At 40.5% G+C, this 23164-nt stretch overlaps 2 protein-coding genes across 2 annotated transcripts; one reads left to right on the top strand and one right to left on the bottom strand.

Moving 5' to 3' along the window:
• Positions 1-199: 199 nt before the first annotated feature.
• LOC120555642 (fibronectin type III and SPRY domain-containing protein 2) lies at positions 200-9734 on the top strand. The gene is made up of 13 exons (XM_039794523.1): positions 200-345; positions 611-879; positions 1344-1439; positions 1708-1941; positions 2429-2451; positions 2943-3064; positions 5010-5174; positions 5331-5465; positions 5662-5815; positions 6478-6611; positions 7103-7238; positions 7378-7554; positions 8416-9734. Exons 2-13 carry the CDS (start codon positions 628-630, stop codon positions 8663-8665), a joined length of 1878 nt encoding a protein of 625 aa, XP_039650457.1. The 5' UTR covers positions 200-345; positions 611-627; the 3' UTR covers positions 8666-9734.
• LOC120556478 (KH homology domain-containing protein 4-like) lies at positions 8852-22921 on the bottom strand. The gene is made up of 14 exons (XM_039796123.1): positions 22772-22921; positions 18720-18993; positions 18502-18621; positions 18159-18232; positions 16642-16694; positions 16301-16501; positions 15445-15595; positions 14984-15044; positions 14636-14693; positions 13265-13500; positions 12791-12895; positions 11262-11347; positions 11059-11177; positions 8852-10631 (listed from the first exon to the last, which is right to left on the bottom strand). The coding sequence occupies exons 1-14, from the start codon at positions 22798-22800 to the stop codon at positions 10507-10509; spliced, it is 1692 nt and encodes a 563-aa protein (XP_039652057.1). The 5' UTR covers positions 22801-22921; the 3' UTR covers positions 8852-10506.
• Between the last annotated feature and the right edge of the window lie 243 nt (positions 22922-23164).

Genomic DNA, 23164 nt, shown 5'->3' with positions numbered 1-23164 from the left:
ACATTTTTGGTTTTGAAACAAATAACAGATATGTGGCCTTCATTTTCTAATTACAAATGAATTAGGCTTACAGATTATCCAATTATAGCCAGACCCTTAAGTTTCACAAGTTTTGTTAACAAAACTGAGGCCCCTGATTAGTTTAAATTAATAGTTGTATTCAATACATTTCTAACCTCCTGCATGGGTGTTTGGCATGCCTATGACATTTGAGCAATCTGAGTCCCATCTATTTTTGTCACAGCTTCTGGGTGAGGGTTGAACTACTTACAGAGCTGGCTTGTCGGACACCACTGTTGGCCTGTAATGGCTGCTTAGAACAGACTGGTTTGCTGAATTATCCAGGTAATTTGCTATGAACGGCTCATTCACCATTGATCATTTGATGACAAACATATTGTTCTGCACAGGCATTTTGCTTAGTGCAAGTGTGACGAATTTTGTTTAGAGATCTCATAGTCTGTTGTGTTCATTCTGTTCGGTTAATATTGGATGCAGAGTGTTTAGAATATTATTCTAAATTGTTGTTGATCTAATTAGGTAAGAGCAGGAAGGCCTGAAATAAATGTTGTTGTATGAGAATCATAAATGGATTGTAAACCTCCCACAGCCACAGTGACTCTCCTAATGGACTTGAATGAGATCAGAGGGGGCAGACTGGATGTGATTGCAGAGGAAGCTGAGCACCAGGAGTTAAGCAGAGAGTTGACGGCCATGGCAGACGGAGGAGGGAGGGCGACCCGAGGAGTTTCCACCTTCCAGAGGTTTTCTATTGACACCAACGAGTCCCTTCATTTTGAGCCCTGTGAGGACAGCCTTCCATCTCCCACTGGGGCGGAAGGACTTGATGACGATGTGTTTAAAGAGAGAGGAACCGAGGTGGGGGGGACACTAACACAGATTTGTCCCATCATGTATGAATGAAACATTTGATTTGATTTTCTTATTTTAATTGACCTCTGTTCAACCCCAATGGTTTCATTGGGATTTAAATAACTTTTTCTAGATGGGTCTTGGTGAAAATAGGTGACAGAAATACAGAACCAGCACCCGTAAAAATTTGTGAACACAAAACACGCCATTAAAAAATTCTTGACTAACTATACATCATATTATATCCCTAAAAATGGCCATGAATTCCACTTAATGACCTTTGAGCTAACATCTATAATTCCAGATTTCTTTGTAGCTAACTCCCAGAAAATAGAGCTGTCCACATGTAAGGTTTTATTTGCCAAGCCAAAGACATGAGCAGAAAGTCCTGACAGCACAGGCTGAAAAATTGTTTATGTTACCAGTTTGAATTAAAAAGAGAAAAAAGTCTGACTTTCAATTGTTTTCAGGGTGAGAGCGTCACAATCAGGAATCGGTTGCAAGGGAAGGTTGCTGAGATGGAGAACTTTGCAGGTCATCTGGAGGAAATCTTTCTCACTGTGGAGGTAAATGTTGGTGAAACTGATTGTTGTATAATGTGTTTTGACATTGATTTATCATTGTATGTCTGTGCGAGCATTTTGGGGATACTTTGTTATTATTATACTGTTTTTTAACTTAAAGACAGAAATAAAGTTCAAGATGTCAGAGCCAAACGCATCCATTTTATTCACTGCCTCCTCGTGCTCTCCTGGTTTTTCGTTCCTTTCCATATTTTGTTGAACGCATAACACGTGTAAATCCCTAAGTATGATCATATAAATGTGTGTACAGGAGAATTTTGGCCGTCAGGAGCAGCACTTGGAGCAGCATTACAACGACGTGCTCCAGACGTTGTCTCAGCGATATGACGAGAGGGCGGCTGGACTGGAGGAGGAGAAGAAGGGCAAGCTGGAGGCCCTGTACAAGCAGCTGCTGGCTTGTGGCCGGGAGATGGATGCCTCCAAGGAGCTCATTGAGACAGCCCAGGAGGTCTACCGCAGCCAAGACAAGAGGCTTTTCCTAAAGGTGTCCTTGATTGTGTGTTGGGGGAATCCATACAGCATAGTATCGCGATATTTTCTGCGGCAATACTGTTTTGATACACAGACGGCAAGTATCGATCTATTATTATACATGTGTTGGTCAGTTTGTCTGCTCGACAATCCCATTTTGCAGCAATGAAATGGAAGTGAGATGAAGATAAAACAGATGTTGACAATGTTTTCCTGTGGGGACATAATTTGAAATTGGGAAAAATTTGAAGTTGGGGGAAAATAGGTAATAAATTGCAATTATATCGAAGAATGTCGCAATATGTTTACTGTAAAATCGCAATAATATCGTATTGTGACATAAGTATTGTGATGATATCGTATTGTGAGGCCTCTGGTGATTCCCATGCCTAGTATAAATGATTATAGATGACAACATCACAGCTGATGTGATTGTGGATATGAAATATTTTTAAATTTATTTACTTTGTTCAATTGCTTTCTTTGGCCTTTGTTGATAGGCAGTTATGCCCACCATAAAAAGGTAATTATGAAGCTGCTCAGTGAGTATGCCACATGGTGTGACGCTGCACTGGCCGTGACTGCAGTGCGGTTTCAAAATATTAACCATTAATGGCACAGGGCTGATATTGTGTTTCCAGGTGTTTTTGCTTTCAGTATCATACTAACATTGTGTAGGTTGACACATTTTGAGCATGAAAGTAAATTCTTGGCCTTCGGAAAAAAAAGTGCTTTGACATTTAAGTCCGTACTCAAGGTCCACTTATTAGCTTTTTGCATTGATATAGCTCAGTCTCCATGACAAATGAGAAAACTCCATCCACTGCAATATACCACAACATGCTCCAGGAAAAGCCAGTAAGTGGACCTTTAATTTTTTAAAGATTTCTTTGTCAAACTGAATACATTTTAAGTGATGCAAATGAACGGCATGACACAAGCTGCTAATGTACCCTAAATGTTAACTCTTATTATTCACAACTTGTTTTTCTTTCTCTTTTTGTACCACACTAGAATCGAGGAGTTCGTCAAAGAGGAGGTTGACCTCACGTTGTCTACAAGTCTTGAGTTTAACACACCCCTTGCTGACCTGTCAGATGTCAAAACCATGATGGACTCCATCAACGTTGTCCCAGGTCTGATTTACGAACCGTTCCCCCAGTTAACCCACAATCCACGTATCAATGACTGTGTCGGTACAGCACGCAGATGAAGGTTCATTGTCTTGTCCATATCTGGCAGGATGTCTTTGACACATTGTTCGCTTGGACAGCTTAGACCAGCTAGCTTTGTGTTTTTATACACAGGGTGGCCGCCAGTGTGTCAATAATAGATCGATTCAACTTATAGATTCAACTTTATTGTCATTGTGCAGAGTACAAGTACAAAGACAACGAAATGCAGTTTGCATCTAACCAGAAGTGCAAAAAAGCAGAAAAGTATAGACCGGTGGTGCATAAGCAATAAGAAATATATTGCAGTGTTACAAGAGCAGAATAAATATGGCTATGTAATATGAACAATGTATGAACAACATGTACAGATATGTGCAATGTAGTACCAGTGACATTATAAGTATATAGTATATAGTAGTAAGAATAATATAGATATATGCAGTGTATTAGCAGAATATATAATAAGAAAAACCGAATAAATATGGATATTCTGTATGAACCGTATAGACAGATATGTACAGTATGTACAGCTATGTGCAGTGTGGTAACATTATAAGAGTACTAAGAATAAGTGTATGTGCATGATGAATAGTATGAAGAGCAGTAGAATATGGCTATGTATAGGTGTAATTACAGTATGTACATTTGTAAATAAATAAATAGAACAGTATGGATGGGATAGGGTAGTGCAAATTGTCCCGGGGTTAATAATCAAGTGATGTTCTCAGTACTGTCACCACCCATTTAGTGTTTTAAATTTGGAAGAGTAAAACAATATTTATCAAGATTAGCAACCGAGATAGACTAAGGTGATTAGACCCCATTGATTTCAGGTGTCTTCATTAAGCATAGGCCCACATGAAGATAGGAGATGGGAGTCTAGAATCAAACCACGTAAAGCCAGCAGCTGGGTGATGGGAACTCTCTCAGTAGAATCTCCCTGAACATCCTGGAGGTAATTGTGGTGGTGGGGAGATTTTTTTTTTGTCATTTCAGGCCTTTATTCGATAGGACAGATTAGACATGAAAGGGGAGAAAGAGGGAGAATGACATGCAGCAAAGGGCCGCAGCTCAGAACTGAACAACATTCAACATCTTAGGGCTGATTCGACCTGAGGAACACGAGCGGAAAGATCATTGGTCAGACATCGTCAAATCAGAAGCGGAAGTGATGCGTTAGAGCAAGAAGAAATAGCAAAAATGCACCTGTAGAGGAATAAAGGGATACTGTGTGAGAGAAATGTTTTCCTTATTGAGCTTTCACCAAAGCTTATATCACTGTACTTTACACCTTCAGTAAAATTGTTCTTACCCACTGCTTTATGGGTAAGAATAATAATAAATAGCAAAAAGGAGTCAGTGTTGTGTTTAAACTAGAACAGGGGTCTTCAACGTTTTTAAAGCCAAGGACCCCTTAACTGAGAGAGAGGCGGAGCAGGGACCCCCTATTACATATACTGTATAAAATGAGTTGCATATTAAACTAGGGCTACAATAACGTGTAGGGCATAGAATACTAAGCTATTAAAATATAAATTGTTGGCATGAATTTATAAATCATCTTTCATGTGGCACAATGAATCTTTAGGATGAACTGTATGGCTATCACAGTGACTACCTATACCTATTGGCCAATAATCATATCATCAGTGGAGATTTATATTTGCTAATAATATGTGGGAATTATGTTTAAAGACATTCTAATTTTTGAAAAAAAAAACTTTCACAAATTGACAATAATTTGGAAGCCCCCCTCCAGTGAATGAGGACCCCCTGTTGAAGATCTCTGAACTAGAACAAGCTGTCACTATGTATCGCTTTTTATGCAAAACTGCTATCTTAGTGCCTTTGATGGTATGACTTGATGACAAAACTGGGTCAAAATGTTATTCCAATATAAAAACAGCTCCATCTGCCCCGGTGATCAACCCCCAGATGCCCAACTCTGCCACCCAGACGTCACTGCGTGTGTGCTGGAGCTTGTTCTCCGACGACACGGTGGAGTACTACGAGCTCTACTACAGACCGGTGCTGGAGGACACACCGGCAGACAGCGCGTGTGCACCACATGGTATAACACCGAGACACTGACTGCAGATTCACATTGCATTATAACACCATCTACTGTCGGAATAGTTATCTGTTGATGTGGGAATCTTTGATTTACTGGGAGGAGGATGTTGGCGACGATGCTTTGATCATTGCAGCCACAATTCATTCTGTGCAGTAAGCAAGATCAACGTGAAGGAGACCCACTGCACTGTGACAGATCTGCTGCCCAATGCTCAGTATGAACTCTGGGTGACTGCTACCAACACCACAGGCATCAGCCCAGCGAGCGAGAAGGCCTTATACGTGACGGGTAATGAATGTCGCACTCCTACAACGGCATGAGGCGTCCTTACGCTTGTGACAGTTGAAGTAGTTGTTCTGTTGTCTCAGGATGTCCCCTAAAATCACTACTGTTCTCTATTTTGTAATCACTCCAGCCCTGTATGATTAATGTTGGAGAGAATAAAGTCTAAATGGTTGATTCCTCTCTCTCTCTCTCTCTCTAGTGCCGTCGCCTCCAGTGATCAAGCAGAGGGAGTGTACTAGCTGTCGAGAGGCTGCTCTGATCCGCTGGGAGTCAGGGAACCCCAACCCTGTAGACTCTTACACGGTGGAGCTCAGTGAGATGGGTACTGATGGCACAGAGAGCGGTACTACGGAGTAAGAACTGTTATAACAGACATACAACATTTCCTAAATTTCCCTCGGGATCAATTAAGTATCTGTCTGTCTGCCTGTCTGTCTGTCTGTCTGTCTGCACCTACAGTTGACAGATTCAACATAGAAACAAGCTCACGATTTGCTTTCCTTGAAATTATCTTCACTGGCCTGTCCTTTTAATAAGGCCTTTGCTTCAATTCATCCATTACAAACGAGCCCTTGTGTGTGCTTGCCTATGATTTTTGAGGTCCTATGGTTATAGAGCTGCTGAATCAAGACACACTCTGTCCTAGAAAATCTATTCTTAGCTTCTGCTCCTGCAGCACTGTCAGCCGCAGCTAGAATACCGTCCTCGCATTTGGGGTCAATTCACAAAGTCAAACCTTTCATTTGAATGGTCTGTGTTTTGTTTTTTTTCTTAGATAGAGGAGCCTAAACTGTATTCATTCAAATGGGTCTGTGGTCCAAATATGACAGAGTTCTTAGTTAAACACCCCATTTATCCACCTAATATTGTATAGAGACATGTTATTTCAAGGCGTTATATGCTCTTGTAGAGCTATGAAAATAAAAGCCATTCCAAAAAGTTGTCGTCATTGTGCATTTAGTATATTTAAAAAGGAAATGATATCAGCCTTCTGTCCCATTGGTTAATCCTCCAGGTCTATAGTAGCCGTGCCCAGCTGTCAGTGTCTGATCCAGCTGCAGACAGGACGCCGTTACCTCATCTCTGTGAGAGCAGTCAACATCGGCGGGCCCAGCGACAGGAGTGAAGTTATTACTGTCTCCACAACAGGTGAGAAGCATTGGGATCAGCCTGTTCATGGTACTTTTGGCCAGTATTCAGATCATTTAAATATCATTACTGATTTATAAAAGATATCCTGTTACACTTCCTGCATTCAGAACTTTTACTTAAGAAGTACAGAAGTATTAGCAACAAAATGTACTTAAAGCATAGGCAAAGTAGAAGTAGTCAAACTAGCCTCAGGTGTGGGTCCTGGTTCCCAGGTTGGGAATCTCTGCATTAATTTGAACTGCCTTATATATTGTTGGATAGTTGGATGTAACAATGCATCATATTTTTACTTGTTTTTTGTTTTATAAAATCATGATCTAAAAAAAAAACTACTATAGCTGTTAAATAACGGTTGTGGAGGGAAAGTATAAAGTAGCATCAGATGTAAAAACACGTACAAGTGCCTCAAATTTGTATTTAAATACTGTACTTCAAATCACTGCTTTTTGCACATTTTTATGTTGACTAACATTCGTTTACCTGTGCAGGTACATTCTTCTACCTCCTGGAGGACACTGCCCATCCTTGCCTGTCCATCTCTGAAGACGGCTTCACCATGTTTTATGGAGATGAGGAGCTGCCAATTAGCGCTATGGCCTTAGACGATAACAACACCTTTACCAGGTACAGCATATAATTGCTGCTTGTGTGACAGATTTGTTTTATTATTACAAAAAAAAAGTGTGACAGAAGATATATATTTTTTTTTAAGATAGCCCATTATTAGTGTAATTCTGTAAAATAAGACTGGGTGTATGCACAGATGTGTAGCTGTCCTGGGGGATCTGATCCCAGTGCGAGGCCGGCATTACTGGGAAGTTGAGGTGGATGATGGGACGGAGTTTAGGATCGGCGTTGCATCCGAAGACACAGAGAGGAACTCGTACCTCGGAGCCAACAACACCTCCTGGTGTATGAGACACATTCTCACCCCGTCCAGGTAACAGTGCACCATCTCTGTTATTTTTATAAACTTTAACCTGAAGACCCCAGCTGTTAACAGTACTTTTACGAAGCACTACTCCCAAATTAGGTTTCTGTTAGGAGTTTGACTACAGTCAAATTAAAGTAATGTCCCATGATAAGATACTGAAACCTGAATTCCCTTGTTTGGTGTAGTAATAATGCTTTATGCTTTTCATATTTTGTCAGCTTTATCAAGTCAGTTTGTGTAACCCAAGTTTTAACAAAGCACAAGGGTTAAAGTAGCCTTGGTTTGCCGCTCATTCACTTGATGAAGTGTACTTCTGGTACAAGCTGGTGAAAAACTGGCTTACATAGGCACAGATTTTTCAGCCAATCTGATACCACAATTAGCATGCTTATCCTCTGAGGGAATACTAACTGCATACATGGAAACTGGGCCAAGACTATGCATAGCCTCCCACATTTGCCTTTCCTAAGCAAAAAATGATGCATCCCCTCAATGCAAAACTAAGCCCATTGAAGGTAGAAAAGCCCACTGTTGAAGATGTTGCTTTTCTAAATGTTGCTATGGTAACAAAGCAGGACAGTTGAATTGTCACATTTAACAAATCATTCAGTTCAACATATCACACAAGACCTAAATGTGGTTTCCATTGTGGGTATCTTCTTGGTGATTCTGCATACACGCAATCACATTCCTCATTTTCTTTTATCTGCAGCCATTTCAAATCCTACTGCTGGCTCATGACTCAGCATCTGCTTTACCAATGGCTGACAGTGGGAACATGATCACATCAGGAGGAGAGGAAAAAGCTCTATATTAAGAACTTCTTTGCTTTATAAAATCATAATGTTGCCGCTTTCTTCCCTTTAGGCATAAATATGAGTTTCTGCACAATGGCTGGAGTCCAGACCTGAGGATTACAGTAAACCCAGTGCGGATAGGAGTGGCACTGGACTACGAGAGGGGGACTCTGTCCTTTTTTAATGTGGATCTGGAACAACATCTACACACCTTCCACTGTCACTTTCGAAATTATGTCCACCCCTGCTTTGGCCTGGACAACCCAGGAGCTCTTACTGTACACAATGACATAGAGGCTCCCGAGTACACAGTCATCTGACTCCAGCAATCTTTTCCAGGGATGGAAAAAAGTGAAACTACTTTGGTTATTAATACTTATCAAAGTTCTGGTTGACAGCCCTAATAAAAAATAAAATAAACATTGTAAACACCCAAATTATAAAAACCTAAAAAAATCTGATGACCTTCCCCAGCAATATAAAATGTGTGGGATCCAAAGACAATAAGGTTTTTAGGTGGTTTATTATAGTATTCCATGGGAACAGGCATACACCATTTTCCAAGATATGAAAAAAGTTAAACTGAATTTTACAATATGTATTTATAGCATCAGTAACTTGCAGCAGACCAAGTGTTCAAATTAAAAAAAAGAAAGAAATAAGGGGCTTGTTTTTGATTAACCAAAGAAGTTTGTTTTAAGAAATAAAAATATTTATAAAGTATTCACATCTTTAAAAAAGGAAAAATCCACCCTGAATACTTCCACACTGTAAAACGTGAATATTTTGTTTAATAGAGATATATATTTTGCCAACAAAAAATGTCTCTGTATTTAAGAAACTGGTAAGTGCACGTTTTAGAGGGAGACCCTTGGAATTAAAAAAAAAAAAAGGCTTCTATCAAGACCACAGTAACACAAGGAAGAAAGACACCGTAAAAAGGAATTTGTTTTTTAAAACCAAAACCTCAAACTTCCCTAACGAGCATGAAGCCACAAGATGTGCTGCATTTTAAGACATGTGGCTACAAACATATGCACAATGAAACTAGTTGGCAGATTATCAATATATACAGTTGCTATAAAGTTGGGCATACATTTAAATATGCCCACCTTTGACTAAAACCAACAGGTTCACACCCATTGTGTGAGCGGTTACAGAAAGGCATTCAGGGAGAAAAATAAAAACACTAACTGAAACGGAAGTACACAAAGCAAAACCTACAACAGGACAAGACAATTAAAACCTTTCTTCCTTAAGAGTCCAGGAAAGCACCAAACATCAGAAAGTGGGAATTCAAAGACCATACCAGTGTTTTTTGCATCTTCACCCAGTTTACTACAAATAATCTGTACTTTACATTAACGCTGTATAAAGATTGTCAACCTCCTCAGTGTATGAAGCTTGGTCATCTGTCTTTAAGTCCTAAAATGGATTTCAGTACATAAAAGTCATACCAGAAATGTCAACCAAGTGTCCCTAAAGCTGGATTTATGCTTCTGTGGGGGCTCTACGCAGAGCTTTTATACTTGTGCATTGGTGTCTGGGTCAATCTCTATCGCAGGGAGAATAGCAGGGCCAGAGTGTGTGGTAGAGCGAGTGAGAGAGTGACTGTGATTAGCTTTGGAGCGAGTACTAACTCTAGAGGCATAGTGGGAGAAAGAAAGTGTCTCCCCTGTGCTTTCTGACCACGGTCAGGAATCTGTAGCAGGAAAAATGTACCCTCTTCTTGATTTCTTGTTTATGAAGAAGCATGAAATGAGTAGGGGGAAATGTGACATTGTTGTGGTCTATGTCGCCGTGACATGTAGCTACATTTTTAAGGAGGTGCACGTCAGGCTACAGTGTAGGGTCCGTATCTCCAGGTACCTACGTACGTACCCACGCCGTAGATTTAGCACAGGAGCATAAATTGGCCTTAAGTGCCATACTGAGATGAATGGAAAACTGTCTGCTTGCTTGGTAAGTGCTCATCAATACTATATTTGTTATTTCAAGTAAATGGGGTAAAACACTGGTATAGTCCTAAAACAGTGTTTGAAAATGCAAGGGTGGATTTTTCCTTTTATTGGGGTTTGGGTTTGAGAACTATATTAATTTACTGAATGTAGACTTTGGGTCTGTGGGATTCCTGGACAGGGGGGATGGGGCAGGGCAGGGGTTATGAGTTATCTGTCTTACTGCTGTGTGTCCTCTCCTCCTCTTCATCTGAGGAGTCTCCTTCATAGGGCACAAGCCCCGATTCGTCCACTTTAGACTTCTTTTCGCACAGCTCCTCTTGAACACCTGCTAGGGCACAATAAAAATGGAGAGACAGAAAAGCAAAGAGAAGGTGGGGGAAAATTGGGAGGGGAGGATGACGACAAAGCGAGAGAAAACAAAAAGAAAACCCATTGAGGAGCCCCATGTTAGCGGTGGTTTTTGAGTTCGTTTGATCCACAGCCAGGGGAGGGAAGATATCAAATGAAACGGCAGCAGAGCACACATCCATAACAGGCAGGTCCAGGGACACATGTTGAGAGAGAGAACAAGGGAAAGACAAAAAACATATACAAGAAGAGCGTGTTAGTGGGATCTACCAGTGGAGAGATTCACACAGGTCTCCACTCCTCCCCCGTTCATGGCATGGGGGGGGGGGGAGATGCCATGTCATGCAACAGACACGTCTGAGTACTCAGGCTCTCAGTAAATGTGCTGATAAAGAAATGCATACCCATTGAGGCGCCAATGCCAGGCAGACTGACTGGATCTTCTGCCGCCGTGTCTCTCGGCCTTTTGCGTGCAACTGGGGCAGGAGCCACAAAGAGGGGTGGCGGTGGGGGCATCAGAATCCTGAAGAGAGAAAAACGTCAATATCTACACCACACAAGATTCATGAAGAACAATATACAAGGGAAATTAGATCTACCAACAGACCTTTCTACTACTTTCTCTTCTCCAACACTGGAGGCAGGAAGTGCAGACTCTTGATGAGCAGGCCCCTCTGGAGATTTGCTAGTAGGCTAAACAGCAAAGTACAAAACATTTAAGAATAAAAGAAAATGTTTGATCTATAGGAATTATACTATGTGGTAACCTCATTTTTTTTTTATGTTTTATTTTCACATAAAATAAAAAATGTAAAAAAAAAAAAAAAAAAACATTTGAAAAAGGCTCTAATTTAATTTAAACCTCTAAATATGTCTCATGACAAAAAGATATAATGAAATACGAAATTTGACAGAGCCTGAAATGCTTTCAGGGTTGTCAGTTGATTTTGGCAATTTCCAAATGGTCAGAATTGCATCCATTTTCAGACTTAGTGACACAGCTTAAACCCATGTCTGTGATCAAACAACCCAGCTTATCCTTGTATAACGACCATTTGTATTAAGGGTGGTAATTTGACGTTTATGTGACTCGCTACTCAACTAGTCTAAAAATAGACAAGAGAGCTACAGAGACCGCACGCATGCATGCAGGACAAGCTGAAACTGACATTGATACTTTTCATTTCACAGAATATAAAACTGTAATTATACAATGTTTGTGGTTTAGCAGTGATGATTAAAGCTTTTCCATTCTCTATGAATGGTGAAGACCGGACAGTTTAAAGCGTAACTCTCGCCAAAATGCAACCTAGGGTGTTTTTGTGAATGTAACAGAGTCAAACTTTAGTTTAAAAGCATAATTAGGATGGAAACGCCACTTTTAAGATTTACGGTATTCTTGTTTTCGGTCAAATGGCCTTTTGAATGGGAGTGCTAGGGGCACTACAATGGTAGCATCAAAATCGCTATTTTTAAAACACTAAGAAGGCTCAGACTTTAGCTTTGGGTGTTTCTGGAGAGTAAAGATGAAAGCTCCTAAAGCTTAGTTCCATATAACTGCATGGATAATGAATTGTTTTGTCGTTAGTCAAAAACAATATTGACCTTGTAGTTGAAAAAGGAGCCTCATAAGAATGACATTTCCTCCTATGGAGTCAGTTCATTCGCATTCGGAGATCAACACTTTTTGACTGGCGAGATGGTAGCAACCGGAAACAGCTGAAGTAAGTTTTAGTAATCTTTGTGTACACAAACAATGTTCTCAGTGCTGGAGTTCATGTGTAGAGCCCCTGGTGATACTTCGAGCAAAGTTTCATGTTGTGTTGAGCCTTCTTAGTGTTCTCAAAATAGCGATTTTGATGCCATCACCGTAGTGCCCCTAGCACTCCCATTCAAAAGGCCATTTGACCGAAAAAAGAAAGAAGATAATTCTTAAAAGTGGCGTTTCCGTCCTAATTACGCTTTTAAATGAAAGTTTGACTTGGGTGCATTCACAAAAACACCCTAGGTTGCATTTTGGCAAGAGTTACGCTTTAAACTGCTAGCCGTAACAAGAACAGGTAAATCATTGAGTAAAAGACATAATTGCCAGAATTATCCTTCAGTGATATGTACAGGTGTTGCTCTTCAGCTAACCTGTTCTTCCTGAGACCCCTCCTGGAAATGACGTCTGGGACTTCCTGGGTCAGGTGGGGTGCTTAAAGATCCTTCAGGCGCCACGGTCTCACTGCTGCCAGGATGCTTAAGTAGAGCAAAACCAACACATACACACTGATGCAGCAGCAGGATTTTAGAAAAGCCTAAAACTTCTTAAAAAGGTTGTTGCGACAGCGGTCATGTGTCCTTGCTGAAAGGAGCACAAAACCTTTTAACATGAAGCTTGTTTGGCAGGTTTAAACTTGTGCTGAAATTAATAACTGGTCAATGTTTTAAATGATTCACTACGTAATGCCAATTAAATAATATAATATTGTTACTTAATATTTAAATATTTTACTTGCTTCAAATCAAATATTTCTTTTTCAAATCAATCAAAATGTAAAAAAATAAATAAAAAACTAACGTGAATGCTGAAAACAATTCGTGGTAGCCTTAATCTCTGGTAATTACCTGGACGAGATAAGGATGGGGTTTCCTAGGACACACCGGATACTGAACCATTGCCTGAGAAGATGGAGGGTTTGTCGACATGTTAGAATGACTTGGGGGACCATTTGCATTACTCCAATAACCACTGGCTCCTGAGTACGCTGAATAGCCGCCAGCATACCCATTTGCTGGGTAGTTATACCAGGACCCCTGGCTAGAGTAATTGCTATTAGGTGGAAATCCATGTGCTGCGTATGCTGAAATGAAAGTATAGAACGTGGAGTTAATAGCATATATCACATGAATCAATAACGGTGTTTTGACAACTGTGAAGTACTATTTCAACCTATTGTTAAAAGGGATGGTTCGGAGTAATTTCACCCTAGGGTCCTTTGCACCTTGACCACGAGCCAAACAACCCCCCAGAAGCTTAACATTGGTCGAGTTAGTGCTATCAGCCAAATAGCTTAGTGCAGGCGCTAATGGAACCAAAAGGTGTATCTCGTAAATTACACCACTAATAATGCCCGGAATGGTACCAAACTTCTACACTAGTACAAATAGGTTCTGTACTCATAAAACGAGGCATTGGAAAGTTTGTAAGTACACCAGGAGTTTATTTAAATAACACTTGCCTGATGGCTGTACACATGACTGAGCAGAGGATTGTCGTGAGATAGTCAGACACAGTCACTTCACAGTCACTTCAGACTACTGCAGCGTGAGTTAAAAGATAGGACAAGTTGCCACCCAGTTGTATCTATCCTGGCTGCGGTATAAAAGCTAAAAAGGTTCAATCCGGAGACCTTCCATGATCTGCCGTTTTGCTACAATGACCCGGAGCTTCTACAACAGTGGCTTGTCGTTCTCAAAATGAACATCACGACGCCAGTCGAGACGCTAAAGAAGAAGCGCTACCGTGTCTGTAGCGGACATTTTACCTTTTTGGATATGTTGTAATTTAAAAAGGCCCCCCCTCTTTGGAGATGTGTATGGTGAAACTCTCTGTGAAGATGTCATGGGTGAGGCCCTTTTGGGCTATTTAGACCTAATCAGGCTAATTGAAGCCAGATGGTGTGTCAGCTGAATGTGAGCCCTACATATATCCTTTCATCAAATGTGTTCATCATTTGCCTGAAGAAGACCCAGCAGGGTCGAAACGTTGCAAGTATATGCATTTATATTAAATATGGGAGTTTAAGCAGTGTTGCGGACATTACATTTTCTTCAATTCAAGGTGCAAAGGACCCTAGGGTGAAGTTACTCTGAACCATCCCTTTAAGCCACTAAGGACAAGGGATGATAAATTACAACAAGAAGAATGCAGCCAGCTAGTACCGGATATTTGGTCACCCTGTTGGAATTAGTTACAAGGCATAAAAGAATACTCACGTTGTGTTGAGCCAGTGGCTGTGTACATCGACGCCATACGGGCATTTTCATCCCTTACCTGGAGAACGAGAGTAAAACAAAAACTATATGAGAAACTTGATAACAATCCACAAAAGCTATGTTTATTTATTTTTAACAGCCGAGTTGCATTGTGGGTAGGTGCAGAGCACTCAAAACCTCTCTCTGGAGATTAGGTGGTTCACACTACCACTTTCACTTTAGGAGGTGGGTATCAGTGAAAACTAAACACTTTAATAGTTTCACTTTCTTAAACCTCCCTTAGGCTAGGCATCATTTAATTCAGTTAAACTCACAACTTCATTTGTGGGGACAATATCATGAACTTACAGTTTCCAGCAGACTCTCAGTGAGTTTCTTCGCTGACTCCAATCCAGCTGAATTTGGGTGGCTGTAACACACAACGGGTCAAATGTTAAATATGATTTAACAGAACTAAGAGCAAAAAGAAAGCGGTTTTAGCATTTATGTGCAAATGAAACAAAATAAAAAAATGCAACATGGGATTTAAATTTGGGTTTACTTCACTTTTTTTTTTACACCAAGCATGTTAAGTCATGATCTGTTATGATTTAGGGAAAATGTTTTAGTAACTAAAATCAAATCCTCTTATTGTGGTTTCATTTTAAAATAAACATGGGTCTTGTTCGTAGCTCGTATAGTGACATTGTGTTTGCATATTTGTATATTATGTGCTTTAATACCCTCTGTGTGATCTCCCTTTCTGGTAAACTAATCCCAATAAGGAACTCGAAAAGTTTGCCAAATGTGAGCATTTGAAATGAACATACCTGATGTAGACATAAAGAGGCTCAAAGGACTCTCGTTTTGATGCTTGTTCGATGTAGCCAGAACCTTTTCCCCTGAGAAAGACTCGAGCCCCCGTCTCTGCCTGGATGTGACTCAGGTACGAACCTCCAGGACCCTCAACCTTTTCATTCACGTTTTAACGAAGGGCAACGCGCTCCAGATCCACAAAAAAAAATCTTTGTGGGGGCCAAAAAGGGTGAGAAAAAAAGTGTTTTTTTTTTTTTTTTTTTAAATTAATATTTTTGAAAAAAGGAAAACGGCTTTGTAAGCAGATGCAGAAATCCAAGGCTTTTCCCTTTAGCCAGGGACGTTCTCGCTGCTACTTAATTTGGGAGGTGGGTATCAGTGCAGGCAACATGGTCTTCATTTGCCTCACTTTCTTAACCTCCATTTGTAAAATCCTGACTCCTGACTGACACAGACAATCAACATTCAACGCAAAAGACCTGAGCTGCATAATGAATTGTTTACAATATCTTTTTAATAAAAAAAAGGTTGAGGGAAAAAAGCACATTCAGAGCATTACCCTTTTTTTTGCCAACACTAAATAGCAAACAAAAGCCAGACATTATCTCGTATTAAGTTGCTGTGGGCAAACTGGGCTTTTCGGGAGGGGGGCTTAAAGAGACAGGCACTCCAACAGAGGATCTCAGACAGAGGGTGAATACAGGTGCAGCAGCCATGGGCAGTATGAGAAAAATACGTTGTTTAAGGTTATGTAAACATGTTCTAGTTGAAACACGAAATACATGAACCTGAAAACAGTAGGGTTCATAATTGTACAGGTTTCACCACCATTTTAGAGGGGTGAACTTCAACATAGACGTCATGTCTTGCCTACCCCTGAATGAGGAGCTGCAGGCCGATGTCCTGGCACTGAGGTTGTGTTGGGCATCCGTGGCACGGGTGGGGTAATGACAGGCCGAGGAGGCTGAGGGTAGAGTGTGAGCGGAGGCATTACAGGCATCTGCTGTCCTGATGCTGCGGAGGCCCTCAACAGGTCTTCAGAGATGATCTCCTTTATCCTCAGCACAGCCTCTGATTTTGCAGAAAGGTCAACAATGTTTGGACATTAGCTATAAACAACAGGTATCGGAATGCTTATAACATTTGTTAATCAGATGAAAACAATGCCAGACTCTGCATATTGAGCAGATTTTTTAAAATGAGCTACTTACTATTGACCTGCCCATGGTTCTTTCCATGGACATGCAAATACAAAGGTCTTTGTCTGAAAGAAAGCAAATAAGAAATGTCATGGACAACACATAACTTCTGCACTCCTCCAAACATTTGTTCTTTTTCTTCCCAGTATCATTTTAACACTCAATCATTCCTGGCAAGTGATTGATTACATTTTTATTGGATGGACCTTACACTCCTTGTAAATATGTTGAGATGTCTTTGGTGAACAGTAAGCAAGGGTGTCACGATTTCGATTTTAAATTGAAATCGACAGAAATTAAGTCAATCTCGAATTTCAAATAAAAAAATTGAACAGTCGATGTCCCGTCCAGTCGGCTTGTCAAGCGGAAAAAAAACACACGTGTTGAAGTGCTGCTACGCTTAGCTACAGCCAATCAAAAGATAGCATGGCAACTGCAGATGCAGGAAACCCATCGACAGAACTTTAATACCCTTCTCTTTCAGTGAAGTCGCTGGTGTGGAAGTATTTTGGATTTCCAGTGAGTTATGTTGACAACGTTTGTGTTGTCGACAAAAAAGCCACAGTTTGCAAGCTCTGCTATGTGCGTGTACCATATTTTGTGGGTTACCATTACACATTAGCCTAGCAGCTAGCAGAGTTTCCTTCTATTTATAGCTTAATCCCGACAAAACCGCACGGTTGAATTTCAGCCTGCATGCACATTTTGTAGCCTAAACGGAACAGCTTATATTGGATATATTAGAGAGAGCAACATGTTAGTGGACTGCTGAGTCACCCTCTTGGCTATCTATATGCTCAGCTGATAAGACCGCTGTGTTGGCTCGATGGCGTTTTAAGGCCCCAACCAAGCCTTCAAGGCAGCGCTGCGACCGTCGTCTGCAAGGCACCTAATCCTAACTATAGCCTAATCCTAGTGCCTTCCAGCGCTTTTTTTACTTTATTGACAAATTGTCATGTTTCCAATTGACTGAAGATAGTTGTTACATTCTGTTGTTAATAAATGTTTTTAAATTTGACAATGTAGTGTGGTCATTGCAAATAAAGGTCAGATATTATATTGCATAAAAGTCTAAAAATGGCATAGCAACCTGTGCTTTAAAAATAAATGTGAAAATCGACAATCCAATCGAGCTGTGACCGTAGAATCGAAAATGTAACCGAAGTGAGGATTTGGAGAATCGTGACACCCCTAATAAACCCCTAATAATTGCAAAGATGTGTAGGTCATTGAAACAAATAAATACCATATTGTATAGTCTACCATCAAGTTAGCCATTCTTATGAGATTGATTACTTTTAGAATATTACTTTTGCAGGAAAAAGATCATGTCTTAATTAGAGATGTCCCAAGTCAATTCTAAGGACAGGTGTGCCAAATAGGAGGCTACAGCAGTTATTTCATACATATTCATGTGTAAGATACAATCAACATTTGGGTAAAAATAAGAATCAGATCGGACACGGTACAGATTTCAAGTATTAAAAGGAATCCGATTATCTTTGGACATCCCTAGTCTTAGTACATACCCTGCTTTTCCCTTTTCGGCGTCAGACATGTAATGACCTTTCGTTGAGACGATTGCTCCACTAAACTGTCGGATCTGAAAAAGGTAATGGGAAATTTGATTAAGACATAAGAGAGAGACTTGTAGAGAATTGTTGCTTGTTTATTTAAAGTGGTTGAAGACCTTTCTAAAATTTTATTTTACCTTAATTTAACCAAATAAGTCAACTGACAGCCAATTCTCATTTACAAAGACGACCTGGCCAGAGGCAGCGACAGAAGCCAAGTCGACACAGAAAAACAGTCCCCATTTTCTTTTAACTAATGCGTGTCAAATCAACACTGCAATGCTCACTTTCAACTTACCTCCTCCTGTGTTTTGCCTTTAGTAAGAAGGTCCCTGCAAGTTAGCGGTACATCGTTTATGTCAACCTCTGTGACCACCATTTCTTCTGTAGTGGTTGGCACACACACACTTGGTGGGGTCTAAAAGACATGTGAAATGACAAGGAAAACTGTAAGCCCTTAATGTTTGCATAAACAATTACACAGTTATTTGCTATAGCTTTTTAAATCATGTGCACCTTTGCAAGTAACGGTGGAGGAGTCAACAGCTTTCCTTTTGCCATTAACATGGCATTTATTTTAGCAGCCATGGCCGCAGCCATTTCAACTCCTCCCTGAGGTGCTGGCTTTTCTCCCGTTTGTGGTGGCTGTGAAACGGTGCTGTTTGAACCGGCAGTGCTGACAACTCCTGATAAAGAGACAGAGTGGGCTGCATTTTCACTACTCCTCTGCTGCCTCACATCTAAACTTTGTTTAGGTTGGGCTGTCTTATCCCATCGGCTGGAAAGGCACCTGAGAAAAGAAAAAAACAATTAAATAAGTATACTTTATAAAAAAAAAATAAAAATAAAAAAAAAAAATCACATTCACTACACCATTTTAACAACTACATAAAAAGTAAGATAGTGGACTTGCTTGCCATTTCAATCTTGAAGATGTGTTGAATATTAAGAGTGGCAAAACATCTTCAAGATTAAAATGGTGCTGCAACTTTAGTGGCAATAATTCCAGCTAATGTTAGATGATTGAGAGTCATCAGATCAGAAACAGGGTGGAGGGGCATATGGGACATTTTTTTTAAACACACTGCATTCTGTATGGTTCTTGTTCATAGAAAAGAAAAGAAAAAAATGGGATACACTTCATGGAACATATTCTATATTTTAAAAGCACTGGTTATGTTTGTGGATGGCGGTTTATTGCAACCAATCGTGTAACATTAAAGATGGTTTCACACAGCTGTGCAGCAATCGTGTTTATGAAAGTGGTTCCTGCCGCCCGGCGGTTACCGCCAGAAGTTTAGCATGATGAATTCTGGGTGGCAGAGCAGAATCTGTGCGTGTCCACTCGGCCGGGCAAAAGGCTTATTTATGCTTCTGCGTCGAATCAACGGCGTACCCCCGGAGACCCCTGTGCAACGCTGTGCACCTCCAAAAAAAAAGACCTCGCAGACCTCAAGGACTGTGATTGGTCAACTTGTCCTGTGCGTTGATAGTCGGTGTTTCAAGCAGCCTACTGTGGGGAGTAGCAATGTGCTAGTTCACAGACATAAGCTTTGCAAATAAACTCCGACATATTTTGGTTACAATGACGGGGTTATCCGTTTGTAAAGTGTCTATATGTCAGTAACGTTTTGAAATTAGCACTTTGCCAGCAAGCAGTACTTTCTGGGCAGTTGTGCTAAAGTTTGCTTGCTAACATAAACTGGCTGGCAGACACCTCGCAAATAACCTCAGACTTATTTTCTGGTTAGAGTAACTAGGTCAATGGATTTTACTGTGTCTATTTCTCTATACCTTTTACAAAATCTAAGCAAGAAAAGACCAAACAAATAAAAATAATATTTTAGCATGACAGTCTAAGGGGTTTGCCATTCTGAGTACCATTCGGTGGTGAGCGACACAGGAGACACCGAACTTCGAAGCTACACACCCCCTAGTGTTATGGCAGTGAAATGCACCGCAATGCCAAGCAACCCCGACGCAGAGCTCCGAAAGCGTCACGACCATGGACGTATTAAGAGAACTGGATACAGCGTTCGGCGGGATGCCCCGTTCATTCAAACGAGAGTGCTCAAAAGTAGCTTGTTTGTAAAAATTCGCTATTTGCAGAGTAGAGCTGTGTTAACAGCGCGGTGGACTGAGCAGATTGAAATATCGCTTTCTACACGTTTATGCTGGTCTACACAGGTGAGTGCATTGATAAGTATTGACTTTCTACTCACGAAGGTTTAATTGTAGCCTATTTACAGAAAAGAGACCAGCGTGAGTTCATCTGCCCCAGCGGCCATTGGTAACTCTGTATCGTTCCCAGTCAGGTGCTGCGTGTTTTAACCTTTAACGCACACACATCTCGGCTCAGCTGTGTGTGTGTTTTAACCATGGTTTTAACGCACACACATCTCAGCTCAGCTGTGTGTTGAGCTTGGGCATAGCTGTACAGAATCCCGGCATGTGAATAGAGATGTAAATACAGGGGGCTGGGTTTTTGCTCTAAATGCTTGAAATGATAAATAACAGAACGCATTTTTTCCTCTTTACATTTTGTGAATTCATGATTATTCTGCGGGCCAGACTAAAAGCTTTGGCGACGGGCCGCCAGTTGATGTTGGCTGCTCTACAGCGACACTAGCGGCTGGCTGACCAAATCGCTCTTCCTTCAACGTGAACGGGGGTATACACGGGGGATTTGAATGGGACTTATGTATCGATACTCGCGGCTTAAAAATCAATACTTTCTTGGGGGAAAAAATATCAATTTATATCGCAGAATCGATAAAATTGCTCAGCCTTAATCATGAGTGACCCAATCGATTACAAACTGTTATATCAGACACTCTGCAGCTTGCCTTATGTTGGATTTATTTGATACACCTGATTTCATATGTTGCTAAAATTGCACTTTTACTGTGAGATTAAAAGGGAGAAGAGCTTGGATGTTAAACAAGAGCTTATTCATTATTTTACCTACTACTGTTAAAAAAAAACAAATACAGGCTACTCTTTTTGCACTTGCTCGGTTTACTTAAATTTTTTTATTTTTGTATTACTCCTGAAAGTGACTTTATTTTGTTGTTGGATTGATAGCCTACATCTGCTTTCGGGTTGCACTACAAATTCATTTTACTTGAACAGTGCAGTGTTAAAAATGTTTAATAAATAGAGATTTGAACCTTATTGAAATTTGTTTTGTGTAAATTGTTAACAATTGAGCAATGGGAAAATAATTGCTACAAGCAAACATTTTTTTAAGGTTAGTCGACTAATTGAAAAAAGAATCGCTATATTAATCGTTTAAAAAAAAGAATCATTTGGGACAGCCCTACATACATCCATCGGATGTATCATAAGATAATACCATGGATGTACTAATAGAACACATGGTGAATTACAGCCATTAGCTATATCCATTATTACAGCTACAGGACCTCGGGAGAACGGTCATCAGTCATATGTTTTTTTTATATATGCGCAGTGCAGGGCAACAGGAGCGGGCGACAGGAGCGGGGGCAGTCCCGCGCGTCCATTATGCACATTCATCATGCCTAGTTTAATAACTCTGGATTTGGCTACTAGTGAAAGTAAAAAATTTTAAAAAACGTGATGTTTTAAACAAGGACCCTTTAAGTGTTAAGTTGATGTACCCCCCCAAAAAAATGATCTGCTTAAATATAATAGTTTCTTTCGCCATGCAAAGTCTATGGGAAAAGTATTTCTGGGCCAGAGGGGTGCAGTTCCACTGGCTGCTAAGCCCATGGTTGCTTTAAGACATGGCGCTGTTCCTGGGGGCTTGGTCATGACACCCTTGATGCAAAAGCAACCACCGTTGGCCGCTAAGCCCATGGCTGCTTTAAGACATGACACTGTTCCTGGTGGCTTGGTCACGACGCCATAGCTACGGCGTGGAGTTGACGCTGAAGCATGAAGCATAAAACAGCCTTTACCGCCATGATCAAAACCGCTTCACCCTCTGCCGCCTTCCCCTTGTTGAAATGACTGGAGGCGGAGAGTTACCGCGCGGCAGCGTAATAGCCCCCATAATAAGTTAACGCTACATTAAAAGTTAACGTTAAATGGTGTAGTTTTAAATGTCTTTTGTTGGTCAACTTTGCATTTTTGGCTAAGCTAACAACACCGTTTGTATGTTGTGCCAAATAAACAGACGTTGCGGTATCTTAACTGTTTATTGTTAGCTAACGTTAAACCAACAACAGCCAGGCTGAGCTAACGTTAACTAACTTAACAAGTTAACCTTACAATCCTGTTTTGGACGCTTGTTTTACCAATATATCTATTTAAAACTTGAAGAATACAGTGTTTTAGTATTTTGATAACAAACACTCTATAGTCAGCCTCCTCATAATGACTTGTGCGCGCACAAGTGATCCCCCTCAAGCTAATTTTTGTTAGCAGGCCACAACAATGCTAGCTAGCTAGCTAGCTGGTGTATTAAACAGACAAACACGGTAACGTTAGCAAGCATTAGCTTGGCTGGCTAGCTTACTGTTCAGTGTAGTGTTAACTCGTATTACTAAAGTAACCATATTCATTTACAACAAACGGATACTTACGGTGTTTGTCCAGTCATTCCCGAAGACATAGCACCACTCCAATAAATCAGCAGTAAAATTAGAACAGTTTCTAATGTAGTTGACGCTGAACGACGGGAGCCATCGGTCTGCTCTCTCTGGCGATTTCTTCTGACGACTTGTCGCAAAGTCTGACTTGGCGGAAGTTGAGCTGTTTTCATCTTATCTAACCATGGATGATAACAATAATAACACATATGTAAGTGTAACAGGTACATTATCAACATTATAAATGTACATCAATAGAAAAAAAGATTGACTCAGAATTGATTTAAGGCTAAGTATGATTAAGCGTAGAAAAATCCAAATAAGCAAGGCCCTCATTTTCCTGAGTTCATGGCATAGACTGTACAGGTTTGATTGGACAACATTCTG

The sequence above is a fragment of the Perca fluviatilis genome, chromosome 3, assembly GCF_010015445.1.
Source record: "Perca fluviatilis chromosome 3, GENO_Pfluv_1.0, whole genome shotgun sequence".
Taxonomy (NCBI): Eukaryota; Metazoa; Chordata; class Actinopteri; order Perciformes; family Percidae; genus Perca; species Perca fluviatilis.
This window is presented reverse-complemented; position numbering and strand designations above follow the sequence as displayed.

What these genes read in the sequence shown, in the direction of transcription:
- LOC120555642 (XM_039794523.1), top strand. Translation starts at nt 628, where the DNA reads ATGGACTTGAATGAGATCAGAGGGGGCAGACTGGATGTGATTGCAGAG. An exon ending in AAATCTTTCTCACTGTGGAG is followed by an intron (nt 1,440 to 1,707) that starts GTAAATGTTGGT and finishes ATGTGTGTACAG; the next exon opens with GAGAATTTTGGCCGTCAGGA. An exon ending in CTCCATCAACGTTGTCCCAG is followed by an intron (nt 3,065 to 5,009) that starts GTCTGATTTACG and finishes ATATAAAAACAG; the next exon opens with CTCCATCTGCCCCGGTGATC.
- LOC120556478 (XM_039796123.1), bottom strand. Translation starts at nt 22,800, where the DNA reads ATGTCTTCGGGAATGACTGGACAAACACC. An exon ending in AGGGGTCTCAGGAAGAACAG is followed by an intron (nt 11,348 to 12,790) that starts GTTAGCTGAAGA and finishes TTTGCTGTTTAG; the next exon opens with CCTACTAGCAAATCTCCAGA. An exon ending in TGGCATTGGCGCCTCAATGG is followed by an intron (nt 10,632 to 11,058) that starts GTATGCATTTCT and finishes GTGCCCTAGCAG; the next exon opens with GTGTTCAAGAGGAGCTGTGC.